This window comes from Arachis stenosperma, chromosome 2, assembly GCF_014773155.1.
Source record: "Arachis stenosperma cultivar V10309 chromosome 2, arast.V10309.gnm1.PFL2, whole genome shotgun sequence".
NCBI classification, from domain to species: Eukaryota; Viridiplantae; Streptophyta; class Magnoliopsida; order Fabales; family Fabaceae; genus Arachis; species Arachis stenosperma.
Genome location: NC_080378.1, coordinates 50,171,113 through 50,187,356, shown reverse-complemented (window position 1 = coordinate 50,187,356; position 16,244 = coordinate 50,171,113). Strand labels below are relative to the sequence as shown.

The 16,244-nt window shown below is 39.0% G+C and overlaps 1 protein-coding gene across 5 annotated transcripts; it reads left to right on the top strand.

Annotated features, from left to right (window-relative positions):
- The first annotated feature begins 236 nt into the window (after positions 1-236).
- Positions 237-4,771, top strand: LOC130960383 (protein IWS1 homolog 1-like). 5 transcript variants are annotated; one of them, XR_009079081.1, is made up of 10 exons: positions 237-740; positions 1,290-1,619; positions 1,814-1,905; positions 1,985-2,047; positions 2,147-2,297; positions 2,637-2,685; positions 3,112-3,195; positions 4,001-4,080; positions 4,251-4,391; positions 4,531-4,771. XR_009079081.1 is itself a non-coding variant. In XM_057885762.1 (8 exons), the coding sequence occupies exons 5-8, from the start codon at positions 3,115-3,117 to the stop codon at positions 4,562-4,564; spliced, it is 336 nt and encodes a 111-aa protein (XP_057741745.1). In that variant the 5' UTR covers positions 887-1,619; positions 1,814-2,047; positions 2,147-2,297; positions 2,637-2,685; positions 3,112-3,114; the 3' UTR covers positions 4,565-4,771. The 5 variants fall into 5 exon arrangements, 3 of the variants coding, with proteins under 3 accessions (XP_057741745.1, XP_057741747.1, XP_057741746.1); XR_009079080.1 differs by having other exon boundaries at positions 1,814-2,047; XM_057885762.1 differs by lacking the exon at positions 237-740 and having other exon boundaries at positions 887-1,619; positions 1,814-2,047.
- The last annotated feature ends 11,473 nt before the right edge of the window (positions 4,772-16,244 follow it).

Sequence of the window (16,244 nt, the reverse complement as noted above, 5' to 3'; positions counted from 1 at the left end):
GTAGCCACTTATTTGAAATTTGGCCACGCTTTTTTATCGCCACGCTTAAAAAGCGTGGCCATAGAGAAAAATTGGCACGCTTTTGAAGCATGGCAAAATAGTTTCATTATCGTTACATTTTTAAAGCATGGCCGTTTCCTCTAAATCTTTCGGCACGCTTTATAAGTGTGGCCACAAAATTCCACAAAAAAAAAAATCCACCCCTCTTAATTCGAAACAAACAGTTTACACAACAACCCCCTAACAACACTTCTTCCGTTCTTGGAAACACACCCTCTTCTTTGAAACAATGCCTTAAAAGCGACAACCCTAACACAGAGCTCATCACCCTAACGGCGGCGGCGCTCTTCACCTAACATAGAGCTCATCGCCGGTGCTCTCACTCTCCCCCCCAATAACATTCGTTGGTCAACCTCGTTCCAACCCTCTCTAGCAACCCCTACGTAGGTGCCATCTCTGCCGGTGTTCCCTGCGTCGGTGCTCCTTCCGTCTCTCCTGTAAACACCTATCCCTCCTTCGGCGGTGACTCACTCTGGTAAGGCCTCCCTCGGCGCTCACTCTCTATCGCAAACCATCCGTCGACGCTCACTCTCTCTCGCAAACCCTCAATCGTCACTCCTCCCTCCATGGTTCAGTACCCGCCGCGTTGTCGTCACCCTCTCTGAAGTCGTCGCGCCGCCTCTCCATCTCCTTCACTCGTCGCACCTCCGTCAGCCACGTTTAGTGTTCGCAGCACATTGGTAAATTATCTGTTCAAAATTTTTCTTGATCTGATTATTTGTTTTTGAAATTGATTTTTTGTTTTGATTTTCTTGGTTCTTCATTTTTTCCTGATTTTTCTAAATTTATATTTTTTGTTCTAATCTGATATTTGGTTTAGGGTTTTTTTTCCTAAACTTCTTGACATTTGGTTCTGTTCTGCTACAGCTGTGGTAGTGCTCAGCTGCTGCTATGTGATGCTGAATTGCTACTGCTTTGCCTGTTCTGTTATTCTAGTTTTTCTACATTAACTAGCAGTAGGTTAATCTTTTCATACTTTAAGCATTCACGGTTAGGATTTTGATTTGTTTAATTTTGTTGATTGATATTGATGGTTTGAGTTAATTGTTCCTTTGCTATGTGTGTGGTTTAAGATCCGAGTTGTTGTATGTTTTTATGAAAGAGGATTGAAACTTGTTAAATGAATTAAACTTTGTGTTTAGATTTGTTCTTGCCCCAAGAAACTCTGCTTGTGATAAGTCGTTTTAATTAATAACTCTGCTTGGCGACAATGTGTTTTGAAAGAGCAGGGGACCCCAACTGGAGAAAAAGTCTAAGGCTGCTGGTCTTAGGGCAACTGCAAACCATTTGCGTGATTTGAATCTTGAGGATGCGCACGAAATTCTTAGGCAAGCTGCTGAAATTTTTGAAGGAATAGGAATAATTAATATTGCAGCTCAATGTTTTTCAGATTTGGGGGATCATGAAAAAGCTGGTATAAATTTGAAGTTTAGCTTCTATATCTATGCTTGTCATCTGTTATTAGTTACTTCTCCACATTTTTTCCTCTTCTCTTATCGAAGTCCGACGAAGAAATCAATGTAAATAGAAAACTAGCAAAGGAACTGGTTGACAAATGGGTAAGTAATCTGTGAAACTCTTGCTTCAGCATGTATCATTTATCTTTCCTTAAAAATTATACTGATTATTGAAGACATTATAATGGTATGCATTTTCTTTTTTTTTGCAAGCTATCCATTTTCATCCAGGAGTAGTTTTCTTTTTTGGGGATAGATACTTCAAAAAGTACATCATTTTTGCTTTGTAATTGCAGAGCCGACCCATATTTAATAGGAGTACACGGTTTGAGGACATGAGAAATTCTGAGGACGACAGGATTCCTTTCAGGAGGCCAACTATTAAAAAGTGCTCAACCATTCTGATTTAAATTGCTTGTCTTAAGCAATATTTGTCTTATGTATTGCAATATGCTGAATTTCTACAGGCTGGCAAATAAAGCAGCAGGGATAGAATCTAGAGATGGTGATCTTGATTTGGAATTTTCACAGTAAGTCTTGGGCATTAAGATATTACTGGTGGAGCAGTGTGAACTAAGTTGTCACTGATTTGTGTTATAGATGCTAATTGTTCTGAATGTATTATGCAGGCCTAGGTCTGGACAGTCTTCTTCAAGGCAACATGCATCAAGGCCAGAAGCAACACCTTTGGATTTTGTGATCCATCCCCAGTCTAAAATTGATCCAGAAGAAGTTAGAGTGCGAGCAAAAGCTGCTGCACAAGATCAGCAGAGAATGAAGGTTTGTGCTTTACCTCGGGGTGGGAGTATTGTTTTTTTTAAAGCTTTTTATGATTCCCTGAAATTCTTTAAGTTTTCAAGTGTTTGGAGAGTATCTTACAAATGTAGAATACTGAGGAAGTGAATATGTAAAAATAAAAATTGGAAGTAGAGAGATGTAGTTTTTCTCAATATTTACTAAGAGGGAATAAAACTGATCTGCGTAAATGATATTTGGACTGGTATATAGGAAGGGTTGAAATAAGTTGTCATGTCATTGTCTACATGTGATCATAAATCTTTTTTCCTGTAAATTACTTGATGTACAAAGCTCTGACATAGCTCTTCGAAAACATTTCAGCCTTTCCCAGTTGAGCAAGCGAAAATTCTATCACTCTCGCATATACCAGGTAATAAGTGATTGCCATTTATTTGTTTACTGTTCTGCACTTCAGTTTCCTTGACATACCACATATAAATCGTCCTAAAAAAACAAGAGCCGAGTACAATGAGAGGCCTATACAGAGTGCTCCCTGTATCTTCCTGTGGAAATTTTCTATTTGTTGCAATTGTTTGGATAATAAATGTGATTTTAGATCATCGGTTCGATAATGTTGGGGATGCGAATAGAAATATTTTACCAAAAATATGTTTTTGTCCATCAAATGGAAAGTTCTTAATAGAGTATGCTAGCAATTCTATATTTTAGAAAAATATCTCCCCTCTCTCTCAAAAGAAATCAAAATATGTAATTACATGCTCTTTAATGGTTTTTTATGTCGGACAAATATTTTCCTCATTTCCGTTTTCATTTATTTATTTATTTGTCCTTCAAGCCAATGGAACTTGAAGAAGTTCTATCAGAAGGAGATAGTGAGGATGAAGTTGATGATGAAGTTGCTGATTTTGAAGAGCTAAGGGTATGCATGATTATATATATGATCCTTGTTTCAAAATTTATAATCTCTTTTACCTTTTTAAATGTAACTCTTGTGATACAAGAACGGTCTGATAAAGCTTTTGGGTAAAACTTGCATGGCCCTGTGGCTATGAGGCTCAGTAGTTCTTTGTTACTTTTATTATTAACTTCTTGAAACACAAGTGTCTCAAAGGGAGAAAGAAAGAACATAGAAAAGCTGTAGGGAAATATTTTGCCGTTTACCCAAAAACCTACTTAATAGTGTTTACATGTTAGCAGTGTCACTAATTATTTAACCCATAAGAGTCTGCTAATTACTTTATATGCCGTTTCTTAACAAATTGTTGTTTGGATTTACATCAACTGCACTTAAAGGATAAAATATACTCTTTTGTCCCTGAAGTTTTCGAGAAATTTTAAAATTACCCTTAACGTTTCAATTTTGTTCCTCTAATTTCAAATATGTTTCAATTATACCCTTCGGGGTTAAGAGACATATTTGAAACAATAGCGACACAATTGAAACAAATTAAACGTCGATATTTTTTATACTTTTCGAAAACTTCAGGAACAAAAAAAATGTACTTTACCAACACTTAAATTGGATGGTTTAATCGAATTTTAGACCTTGTTAGGAGAGCTTAATTACCATTTGTGATTATAATTTGACAATTAAATTTCTGCTTGATCATTGTATAGGTTTAGTTTGAGCCTTTGGGATGGGAATATGAAATCTATTGCACCTTTTAGTATTTCTTCATACTATACGTTTTGAAGATTCATTGAAACATTTTGATACCTTGCAGAGGCTTGGTAATTTTGACAATGTGACCAATGCTGAGAAGAAATTCATGCATATGTGGAACTCGTTTATTCGAAAGCAACAGTAAGTTCTTTTCATTTTGACTCTATTCACTCTCTGTTCGTTGCATCTTCCTTGTTTTGATAAAGGGGCAAAACATATAAAAGATGTAATCAATTTCAAGACTGAGACTTTCATAAATTGTGAGCATAATAACCAGCAACATACATCAGCCATGTATCTTGTGTTTACAGGGCTGTTTTAGCTTGGCTTTCTATTATTGCGCACCACAACAAAGACAAGAAGGCAGGGGAGAAACTGATCTCCGTGGTTGATATTGTGAAGGAACACTGGGCAACTTATGGAAGAAATTTTTTTCTAGATATGATTATGAGGTAGGTGTCATCATGGCTGCAATTGAAGTTTCATTTGTAACATGATCTTGGCATTTCAGTTTTATCTTTTGATTTTCTTAGTAAAATGAGCATGGTTAAGTGTAATGGTTTATTTTATAAATCCATCTCCTTCATGTAGGAATGTGAATCTGAAGGTGCCAATAAAATGGTAGCATACCTACGAGAGACTGCATCAAAGAGCAAGACTGGTGATAAGTTCTAATGATAATTTTGATAGTTCTAATGATCTCCTAAGTTCTAATGATGAACTTATTTTGTCCTAATTCAATTATTAGTTTTGTTAAAGTATTGTAATTTTTTAATTACAATTTTAGCATGTAAATAATTCATGTAAATCAATAAAAAATCAATTTTTTATACCTTTTAATTTTCTCTTTTTTTTTTTAATTTGACAAAGGAAAAGGCCACGCTTTGAAAGCGTGGCAAAAGATTTTAGCTGGCAAGCCACGCTTTTGAAGTGTGATTGTATGTGAAAGCGTACCGCAAATCAACCTAATCGGCACACTTCAAAAGCGTGGCAATATGTACACTTTTTGGTACGCTTTTAAAGCGTAGCTATAGGTTAATAGATGGCCACGCTTTTTAAACATGGCGAGACATGAAAACGTGCCAACAGAAAAAGCGTGCCGATAGATCCACAAAAGCGTGGTGATAGAGCTATCGGCACGCTCGCAGATGTGACCCTTTCAAAAGCGTGCTGATATCTCAAAAAACGTGGCGAAAAGCTATCGGCATGTTTTTTTTGCACTTTTCGGCACACTTTTAAAGAGTGGCAGAAAGCTTATTTTCTTGTAGTGTGTTGTGATGAGTGGATAATTTATACGCTTTTTGGCATTATTTTTAGTATGTTTTAGTTAGTTTTTATTATATTTTTATTAGTTTTTAGTTAAAATTCACTTTTTTGGACTTTACTATGAGTTTGTGTGTTTTTCTGTGATTTCAGGTATTTTCTGGCTGAAATTGAGGGACCTGAGCAAAAATCTGATTCAGAGGCTGAAAAGGACTGCAGATGCTGTTGGATTCTGACCTCCCTACACTCGAAGTGGATTTTCCGGAGCTACAGAAGTCCAATTAGCGCGCTCTCAATTGCGTTGGAAAGTAGACATTCTGGGCTTTCCAGAAATATATAATAGTCCATACTTTGCCCGAGATTTGATGGCCCAAACAGGCGTTCTAAGTCAGCTCAAGAATTCTAGCGTTTAACGCCGGAACTGGCACAAGAATGGGAGTTAAACGCCCAAACTGGCACAAAAGCTGGCATTTAACTCCAAGAAGAGTCTCTACACATGAAAGCTTCAATTCTCAGCCCAAGCACACACCAAGTGGGCCCGGAAGTGGATTTTTATGTCATTTACTCATCTTTGTAAACCCTAAGCTACTAGTTCTCTACAAATAGGACCTTTTGCTAGTGTATTTTCATCTTTTGATCACTTTAGATCTTAGGATCATCTTTGGATGTCTAGTTCTTAGATCATGAGGGCTGGCCTCTCGGCCATGCCTAGACCTTGTTCTTATGTATTTTCAACGATGGAGTTTCTACACACCATAGATTAAGGTGTGGAGCTCTGCTGTACCTCGAGTATCAATGCAATTACTATTGTTCTTCTATTCAATTCGGCTTATTCTTGTTCTAAGATATCACTTGTTCCTCAACTTGATGAATGTGATGATCCTTGACACTCATCATCATTCTCACCTATGAACGTGTGCCTGACAACCACCTCCGTTCTACCTTAGATTGAGTGGATATCTTTTAGATCCCTTAATCGGAATCTTTGTGGTATAAGCTAGAATTGATGGCGGAATTCAAGAGAATCCGGAAGGTCTAAACCTTGTCTGTGATATTCTGAGTAGGATTCAAGGATTGAATGACTGTGACGAGCTTCAAACTCACGATTGTGGGGCGTTAGTGACAGACGCAAAAGAATCACTAGATTCTATTCCGACATGATCGAGAACCGACAGATGAATAGCCGTGCTGTGACAGAGCACGTTGAACATTTTCACTGAGAGGACGGGACTGTAGCCATTGACAACGGTGATGCCCAACATACAGCTTACCATGGAAAGGAGTAAGAAGGATTGGATGAAGACAGTAGGAAAGCAGAGAGACGAAAGGGACAAAGCATCTCTATACGCTTATCTGAAATTCTCACCAATGAATTACATAAGTATCTCTATCCTTATTTTATGTTTTATTTATCTTTTAATCATTAATCCTCCATAACCATTTGAATCCACCTGACTGAGATTTACAAGATGACCATAGCTTGCTTCATACCAACAATCTCCGTGGGATCGACCCTTACTCGCGTAAGGTTTATTACTTGGACGACCCAGTGCACTTGCTGGTTAGTTGTGCGAAGTTGTGATAAAGAGTTGAGATTGCAATTGAGTGTACCATGTTGATGGCGCCATTGATGATCACAATTTTGTGCACAACTTCTCAAGGGTATAGTTCATCCGAATGGGTAAAAATTAAGCCAACTTCGCCAGTCGGTCCACAATCGCCCAAACAGCATCAAAACCGGCTCTAGTTCTCGGCAATCCTGATACAAAGTCCATCGCAATGCTCTCCCATTTCCATTACGGAATCTCTAAAGGTTGCAAAGTCCCGAACATTCTCTTGTGTTCAATCTTCACTTTTTGACCAGTTAAGCACTTTGAAACGTGTTCCGCCACATCATTTTCGTACCAAGCCACCAAAACATAGCTTTTAGATCATGGTTCATCTTAGTGCTTCCCAGATGAATAGAAAACTCGTTTTTATGTGCTTCCTTCAAGATATCTTGCTGTAAGGTCCCAATATTCGATGCACAGATTCTACCCTTGAACCTCCATAACCCGTCATTGTCCCATGATACTCTCCATTGCTCGCCTCGCTCAATTGCCGGCCACACCTTCTGCAATTCCTTCTCATTTTGTTAAGCTTCTTCAATCCTGGATTTAAAGTCACTCGAAATTTGTAACTGACTTAAGCACAGAGTTTCGAACACTTCTTAAACACCTAGCCACAGGCTCTCGAATGCTATAAGTAACTCCTCTTCGCTAAGTATCATCCAAGCAGCACACAACAACTTCCGACTTAAGGCATCGGCCACAATATTTGCTTTTTCATTTGTTTTTATTAGGTTTTATGCACTTTCTTAAGCAATAAGTAAGTATTTGGATGGAAGTTTCATGCATACCTTGATTCATTCAAGCATGGTTAAAGTGATGCATTTTCATAAGATTTATGCTATATTTACTTGCTTGTTATGAATGATGCAAATTCTTGTGAATCTAGCAAAGCTTTGATGCATATGTTGGTTGATGATAGGTGAAGAGAAGCAACAAAAGGCCATGGAAGGAAGCAAAGGAATGGCAAGCAAGCAAGCAACAAAAAGGCCATAAAAAGGAGAAGAGAAAGCAACGTTGGTGGCCAAAGTTGGCTCACCAACGTTGCCTCAAACGTTGAGGAAGAAGGGCTATGCAATGATGGTGGCCAAAGTTGGCTCACCAACATTGCTGGCAATGTTTTGCATTTTTTTTTGTGCCAATGTTGGAGGGAACGTTGGTGAACCAACGTTACCTCCAACGCCAGCAATAAAAATTTCAATTCTGGAGTTAGAAAATTTGCAGTGACGCGTACGCGTCAACATGCATTTTTTACCAATCGACGCACACGCGTAAGTGTTGCGCACGCATGAAATAGCAAAATCGATCATTCACGCGTACGCATGGGCGACACGTACGTGTGACCAGGCGGACGTTGGTGCACCAACGTTGAGTCAAACATTGCCCCCAATATTTTCGATGGCTTTGAAGAGAATTGCTTGGAAAATTGGTCATCGATGCGCAGGCGTAGGCGATGTGCACGCGTGAAATGGCAAAAATCGACCATTCATGCGTACACATGGGCGAAACGTACGCGTGACTAGACGAACATTGGTGCTCCAACGTTGAGTCAAATATTGCTGGCAATGCCCAGCATTTATTTTTTCAAGTAACGTTTGACCCAACATTTACCCATAAACATTGATCACCAACGTTGATACCAGCAACATTATAGAGTAGCACCATGCAGAGTGATGAGCGGATAATTTGTACGCTTTTTGGCATTATTTTTAGTAGGTTTCTAGTAGGATCTAGTTAGTTTTTAGTATATTTTTATTAGTTTTTAGTTAAAATTCACTTTTCTGGACTTTACTATGAGTTTGTGTGTTTTTCTGTGATTTCAGGTATTTTCTGGCTGAAATTGAGGGACCTGAGCAAAAATCTGATTCAGAGGCTGAAAAGGACTGCAGATGCTGTTGGATTCTGACCTCCCTGCACTCGAAGTGGATTTTCTGGAGCTACAGAAGCCCAATTGGCCCGCTCTCAACGGCGTTGGAAAGTAGACATCCTGGGCTTTCCAGAAATGTATAATAGTCCATACTTTGCCCGAGATTTGATGGCCCAAACCGGCGTTCCAAATCAGCTCAAAACTGCCCGGCGTTAAACGCCTGAACTTGCACAAGAATGGGAGTTAAACGCCCAAACTGGCACAAAAGCTGGCGTTTAACTCCAAGAGAAGTCTCTACACGAAAATGCTTCAATGCTCAGCCCAAGCACACACCAAGTGGGCCCGGAAGTGGATTTTTATGTCATTTACTCATCTTTGTAAACCCTAGGCTACTAGTTCTCTACAAATAGGACCTTTTACTATTGTATTTTCATCTTTTGATCACTTCAGATCTCTAGATCATCTTTGGACACCTCGTTCTTAGATTATTGGGAGGCTGGCCATTCGGCCATGCCTAGACCTTGTTCTTATGTTTTTCCAACGGTGGAGTTTCTACACACCATAGATTAAGGTGTGGAGCTCTGCTGTACCTCGAGTATTAATGCAATTACTATTGTTCTTTTATTCAATTCAGCTTGTTCTTATTCCAAGATATTCATTCGCACTCAAGAACTTGATGAATGTGATGATTATGTGACGCTCATCATCATTCTCACTTATGAACGCGTGCCTGACAACCACTCCCGTTCTACAAGCAAACAAGGCTTGAATGTTTATCTCTTGGATCCCTTACCGGAATCTTCGTGGTATAAGCTAGAATTGATGGCGGCATTCAAGAGAATCTGGAAGGTCTATACCTTGTCTGTGGTATTCTGAGTAGGATTCAATGGTTGAATGACTGTGACGAGCTTCAAACTCCTGAAGGCTGGGCGTTAGTGACAGACGCAAAAGAATCAATAGATTCTACTCCAACCTGATTGAGAACCGACAGATGAATAGCCGTGCCGTGACAGGGTGCGTTGAACATTTTCACTGAGAGGACGGGATTGTAGCCACTGACAATGGTGATGCCCAACATACAGCTTTCCATGGAAAGGAGTAAGAAGGATTGGATGAAGACAGTAGGAAAGCAGAGAGACGGAAGGGACAAAGCATCTCCATTCGCTTATCTGAAGTTCTCACCAATGAATTACATAAGTATCTCTATCTTTACTTTATGCTTTATTCATATATCATCCATAACCATTTGAATCTGCCTGACTGAGATTTACAAGGTGACCATAGCTTGCTTCATACCAACAATCTCCGTGGGATCGACCCTTACTCGCGTAAGGTTTATTACTTGGACGACCCTGTGCACTTGCTGGTTAGTTGTGCGAAGTTGTGATAAAAGAATTGAGATTACAATTGTGCGTACCATGTTGATGACGCCATTGATGATCACAATTTTGTGCACCACAGAGTATGAACGTTAGTTTGCCAACGTCCCTCTTTAACATCATTAAGACCCACTTTAACTTGCTTCAACAAGGTCCAGGGCCCTCATCCAAAACTTGAAGACCAAATGAAGAAATTATATAAATAGCAAAGAGTTTGAGTTAGAAATAGATTGGGATCTGCGGATCCAGAATTAGACATACTCTGTACTTTACTTTCTATGCAATTCAGTTACTTTCAATGCACTTTTCATTTTTAATTTCCATTCCGAGAGCTATGAACAACTAAACACCTCTTCATTAGGTTAAGGAGCTCTGTTGTAATTCAATGGATCAATAATAGTTTTCATTCTTCTTCTTCTTTCTTTTCTCTTAATTTTGCTAGAAAGCTTTCGATCTTAATTCAATTGAACAATTGTCTCGACAGAGAAGTTGTTCATACTTGGATTTCCTCTAAACCTTGAATGAAGAATGAGGAATTTATGCTAGAAATTCTTTCTCATGTTGGACTAGGTTGGTGGTTGGATGGATATAGTGACATGTAATCCTACCAATACTTTGATCTAGAAAAACATGTGGTATAATCAGGGACCATACTTTATCTCTTCTCATGAGCAATTAGATCAAGACATTGGAAATTGTTCAAGCTTAGAGAGATTGGTGAGCCAAGACATTAGAATCCAATCACCTAAGATTTCCAAGAAGATCAATGAATGCATTGATTGAGGAAGAGATAAATATGAACTTGATCCGGAGAATGCAACATCTCCTAAGCCCAATGAGCTTCCCCACTTCTGATCTTACCCATTCTCTTTAAATTCTACTGTTTACGTTTATGTTCAATCATTCCCAATCCCATTTAAGCTTCTGTAATTTAATTTCTTGCAATTTAAGTTTCTGCAATTTATTTCCTGCAATTTAATTTCTGCCATTTACATTCTGCAATTTTACATTTTTGTTATTTCCTTTTCCCGCCAATTTAATTTCTGAAAATCCCAATCCAAATTTGGCTCAGTTCAACTAGAATACTCCTCTAATTAAAGTTGCTCAACCAATCAATCCCTGTGGGATTCGACCTCACTCTATTGTGAGTCTTTACTTGATGACAATTCATATACTTACTGAGAAAAATTTGTTAAGAGACAAGTTTTTGTGCATCAAGTTTATGGCGCCGTTGCCGGGGATTGATTTTGCATTGACAATGATTAAATTGGAGGATAACTAGATTGAAAATTTTTCTTTTCTTTTGTTAATTAGTTTCAATTTCAGCTATTTACTGTTATTCTCTGCAATTCAAGTTGTTTTTCCTTGTTTATTTACTTTCTAGCACACAAAACCACTAACTGTTTAATCAATTGCACTAACTACTCTAACCATAATTTTTAGTAACTTCTCCACTTTCTATTTGTCTGTGTTTGTTGAGTGTATGACAGGTAAAAGAGGAGGAGCCTCAACCTCTTTTTGTTGAGTGAACCTGAGAGGACCTTCCTTAGACTAAAGAGGGAATCAAGAGGAAAGAAGGTTATTGGTACAGAGGAAGAAGAGGAGGACTAGATATGAATATGGAGGATGATATGGAGAACCATCATGAGAAAGAAGTGCATAATCATGCCAGAGAGGATGCAGCCAATCATGCTAGGTAGGAGAGAAGAGTTATAGGCTCTTACATCAACCCAAACCCAGGAAATTATGGGAGCAGCATCCTAAAACTAACCATTCATGCTAACAATTTTGAGTTGAAACCATAGCTCATCACCCTTGTTCAAAACAATTGCTCATTTGGAAGAAGTGTCCAAGAAGACCCCAATCAACATCTAACCATATTTTTTAGAATATGTGATACTGTGAAGTCTAATGGTGTCCAATCGGATACCTATAAGCTCCTATTGTTTCCCTTTTCTCTAAGGGACAAGGCATCTAAGTGGCTAGAGTCTAAGGAGAGTTTGACAACTTAGAAAGATGTGGTGAATAAGTTCTTGGCAAGATTTTACCCTCCCCAAAGAGTTAACAGATTGAGGGATGAGGTACAAACATTCAGGCAACAAGATGGTGAAACTCTCTTTGAAGCATGGGAGAGATATAAGAGCTGACAAGGAGGTGCCTTCTGGACATGTTCAATGAATGGGTACAGCTACACATTATCTATGAAGGTCTGTCACAAGAATCAAAGAAAGTCTTAGATCACTCTTTAGGAGGCTCTCTCAATAAGAAGAAGACCATAGAGGAAGCCATTGATGTCATTGAAACAGTGGCTAATAATGAATACTTCTATGCCTCTAATAGAAGCACAAATAGAGGGGTGATAGAGTTGAATCACATGGATGCAATACTAGCTCAAAACAAGTTGATTACTAAGCAATTGACAGACCTCACCAAGCAGATGGAGAGGAACCAAGTTGCAGTAATCAATAATCAACCACCAGCCCAAGAAGAGTTGAATGCAGAGGAAAGAGGTGATTGGGAGCAAGCCAAGTACATTGAAAACTCATCAAGACAACCCCATGACCCATACTCCAAAATTTATAATCCTGGTTGGAAGAACCACCCAAACTTTGGGTGGGAAAACCAGCAAATCCAGTACCAAGATCATAGACTTCACAACTCCAACCATTACAACAACTCCACTTACCAAAATTCCAACTAAAGATCATATCAAGCCCCATAAAACATTTCTTTCTAGCCACCATATCAAACACAAAATAGCCATTCTCAACCTTCCAATTTCAACCCACCATCACCATCCAAAGATAGACTCTCCCGGATTGAGACCTTGCTTGAAAATCTGTGCAAGGAGGTTCAAGACAACATGGCATTCAAGGATGAAGTAAGGTTTAATATAAAGAACCAGGGAGATACCATCAAGAGGCTTGAATCTCAAGTAGGATATCTTTCTCAGCAAATTCCTAAGTCTACTGACAGCTTTCCAAGTGATACTGAGAAGAATCCTAGAGGAGAAACAAAGAAGGTGAGATGGAAAGAATGCAAAGCGATCACTCTAAGAAATAAAGAGATTCTGGAGGAAGAAACTAACAAGCCAACAGAGCACAGCCAAGGAATTCCCCAAGAGAACTTGGAAGAAAAATAACAAGGAATCAAGTCTGCACAGATGAAGGAAACAATGGAGAATGAAATCCTAAAACTGTATGTACCAAAAGCACTATTCCCTCAGAGACTTAGGGGTGGTGAGAAAGAGAATACATACTCTAGGTTCCTAGATACATTCAAGTCTCTCTGTATCAATATTCCTTTCATTGAAACCCTCCAACAGATGCCATCATATATCAAGTGCATGAAAGAGTTGCTAACCAAGAAGAGTACCTTAAAGGGTGGGCAAATAGAAGTGATGAAAAAGAAAAGCAGTGCCCTTATCCAGAAGGAGCTACCCTCGAAGAAGAAAGACCCAGGGAGTTTTCACATCCTTTGTGTTATAGGGGATACTGATGCACGAAAACTTATCTCCTAACAAGTTTCCCTTCGGCAAGTATACCGAATTTTCGTCAAGTAAAAACTCACAATAGAGTGAGGTCGAATCCCACAGAGATTGATTGGTCAAGCAACTTTAATTAGAGGAGTGTTCTAGTCAAGCTACGCCAAATTGAGTGAGAGTTGCAGAAACTTAAAGGCCGGAAAGATAAATGACATGGAATATAGATTTGCATAATCTTAAATGGGGAATTGGGGAGATGGGCATGAAAGTAAATAACAGAAAGTAAAGAGAATGGGTAAGATCAGAAATGGGGAATTCATTGGGCTTAGGAGATGTTGCATTCTTCGGATCAAGTTCATCTTCATCTCTTCCTCAATCAATGCATTCATTGATCTCCTTGGCAATCTTAGGTGACTGGATCCCAATTCCTTGGCAATCCAATCTCTCTAAGCTTGAACAATTTCCCAATTCCTTGATTTAATTACTCATGAGAAGAGATAAAATTTGGTCACTGATTATACCACACACCTTCATAGATCAAAGTATTGGTAGGATTACATGTCACGATATCCATCCAACCCCCAACCTAATCCAATGTGAGAAAGCAATTCTAGCATGATCTCCTCATTCCTCTTCCGAGGCTCAGAGGAGATCCAATTATAGAGAGTTTCTTTTCCAAGATAACTAACCAATTGGTTGAAGACCGAAAGCTTTCTAGCAAATCAAGAGAAAAGAAAGAGAAAGAAGAATGAAAACTATAATTGATCCATCAAATTACAACAGAGCTCCCTAACCCGATGAAAGGGGTTTAGTTGTTCATAGCTCTGGGAATGGAACGCATAAAAGAAAAGTGCATTGTAACTAGAAAATGCAGAGAAAGTAAATATATAGAGTGTAGCTCCCAATAATGCCAATCCCCCTTCTAGTTCAAAATTAATCCTATATATACTACTCTTCTGATCTTCTAGTTAGCTCTCCAAGTCTTGGATATGGGCCTTTGATCTTTAGTTGAAGCAGTTACAGTCTTTAGTGGGCTCAGCTTTGCTTGCAGAAAAAGAGTGAGTCAGATATGGCATGCAGTTAGTCAGGACGTTAGTGGTGTTAACATTAAGTATAGATTCTGGTTCGAAGACGTTAGTCACACTAACTTTTATCACTAACGTCCCAACCCAAATGAGCCACATTAACTGCAACGTTAGTGGCACTAACGTGACCACTAACGTAGCCTTTTTGTCCTTCGCTAGTGTTATTGGCACTAACTTTGCCAATAACGCTGCTCCTTATCCCTTTCTCCCACGTTAATGGTCCATGTTAGTGTAACTAACGTGGCCTTTAACGCAGGCATGCCAAGACTCAAGCGCATTAGTGACACTCACCTTTGTCACTAACGCTACAAAACGCCCCCTCTTCTACATTAGTGCCTCACGTTAATGGCATTAATGTGGGTGTGCTTGCCATTTCCAATGTTAGTGATAAAGGTTAGTGTCACTAACGTTGGCATATCATCCCTTGCTCCACGTTACCATTCACGTTAGTGGCCTTAACGTGACCACTAACGTAGGCAATCTTGGCCTGGTCCAACTGGGTGTGCTTGCAATCTCCAACATTAGTGATAAAGATTAGTGTCACTAACGTTGGCATATCATCCCTTGCTACACGTTACCATTCACGTTAGTGGCCTTAACGTGGCCACTAACGTAGGTAATCTTAGCCTGGTCCAACGTTAGTGACAAAGTTAGTGTCACTAACGTTGGCGATCTCTTCTTATTCCACGTTAGAGTTCACGTTAACTGGATTGACGTGGCTCTTAACGTGGTTATATGTGGCCTTTGAAACGTTAGTGATGTTAACTTTACCACTAACGTTGGAGCTTCCTCTTCCTTCCACATTCGTTCCCACGTTAATGTAACTAACGTGGCAACTAATGTGGGCTGTGATGGTTTTCGAGGGCGTTAGTGGTGATAACTATACCGCTAACGTTGCAAGCTTGCTCCCTTTCCACGTTAATGATCACGTTAGTGATACTAACGTGGCTGCTAACATGGTTTTTCTATGCTTCCTTTGTCCTAAAATCAAACAAACATGGTTCCTCAAAGCTTTGTTCCAGGTTATAAGATCTTGCACTATATAAATTGGCATTCAATTCATGCATTATTCTCATGAAATCATGTAAAGTTCACAATGTTTTCTTGAATCAAGATGTAAGTGTATATTCATCCAAAACTTTCTTATTACCTAAGAAAATGCATGAAACTATCTAAAAAACGTCAAGAAAAGGCTAGTGAAACTGGCCAAAATGCCCTAGCATCACAACACCAAACTTAAAGCTTGCTTGTCCCTAAGCAAGTACTGAAACATAAGGATGATGAAGGAAAGAATAAGAGAAACAACTCCTTATTATAGAAGTTAGATCCTTGGTTCATGGGGATTCATGCATAGTAACTTAGGTTCAGGCCTTTGCTGGTTTTCAGGTCCTTATCATGCCCTTGAACACTCACATGATTGCATCCTATGAGATCCTGATTCATTGATCCTTCTCCCTTTTTTTCAGGGGTTATTACTTTCTTAGGCTAAGTGCTTTGTGAGGGGGTAACTCTTTAAGATAAGCTTTCAGCTAACATTCCTGAACCAGTTGGTTCAAGGTGCTAGGTGTTGAAATACCCCTAAGGACCTGCTCCCTTAAATCTCTCCTCCACACATACACA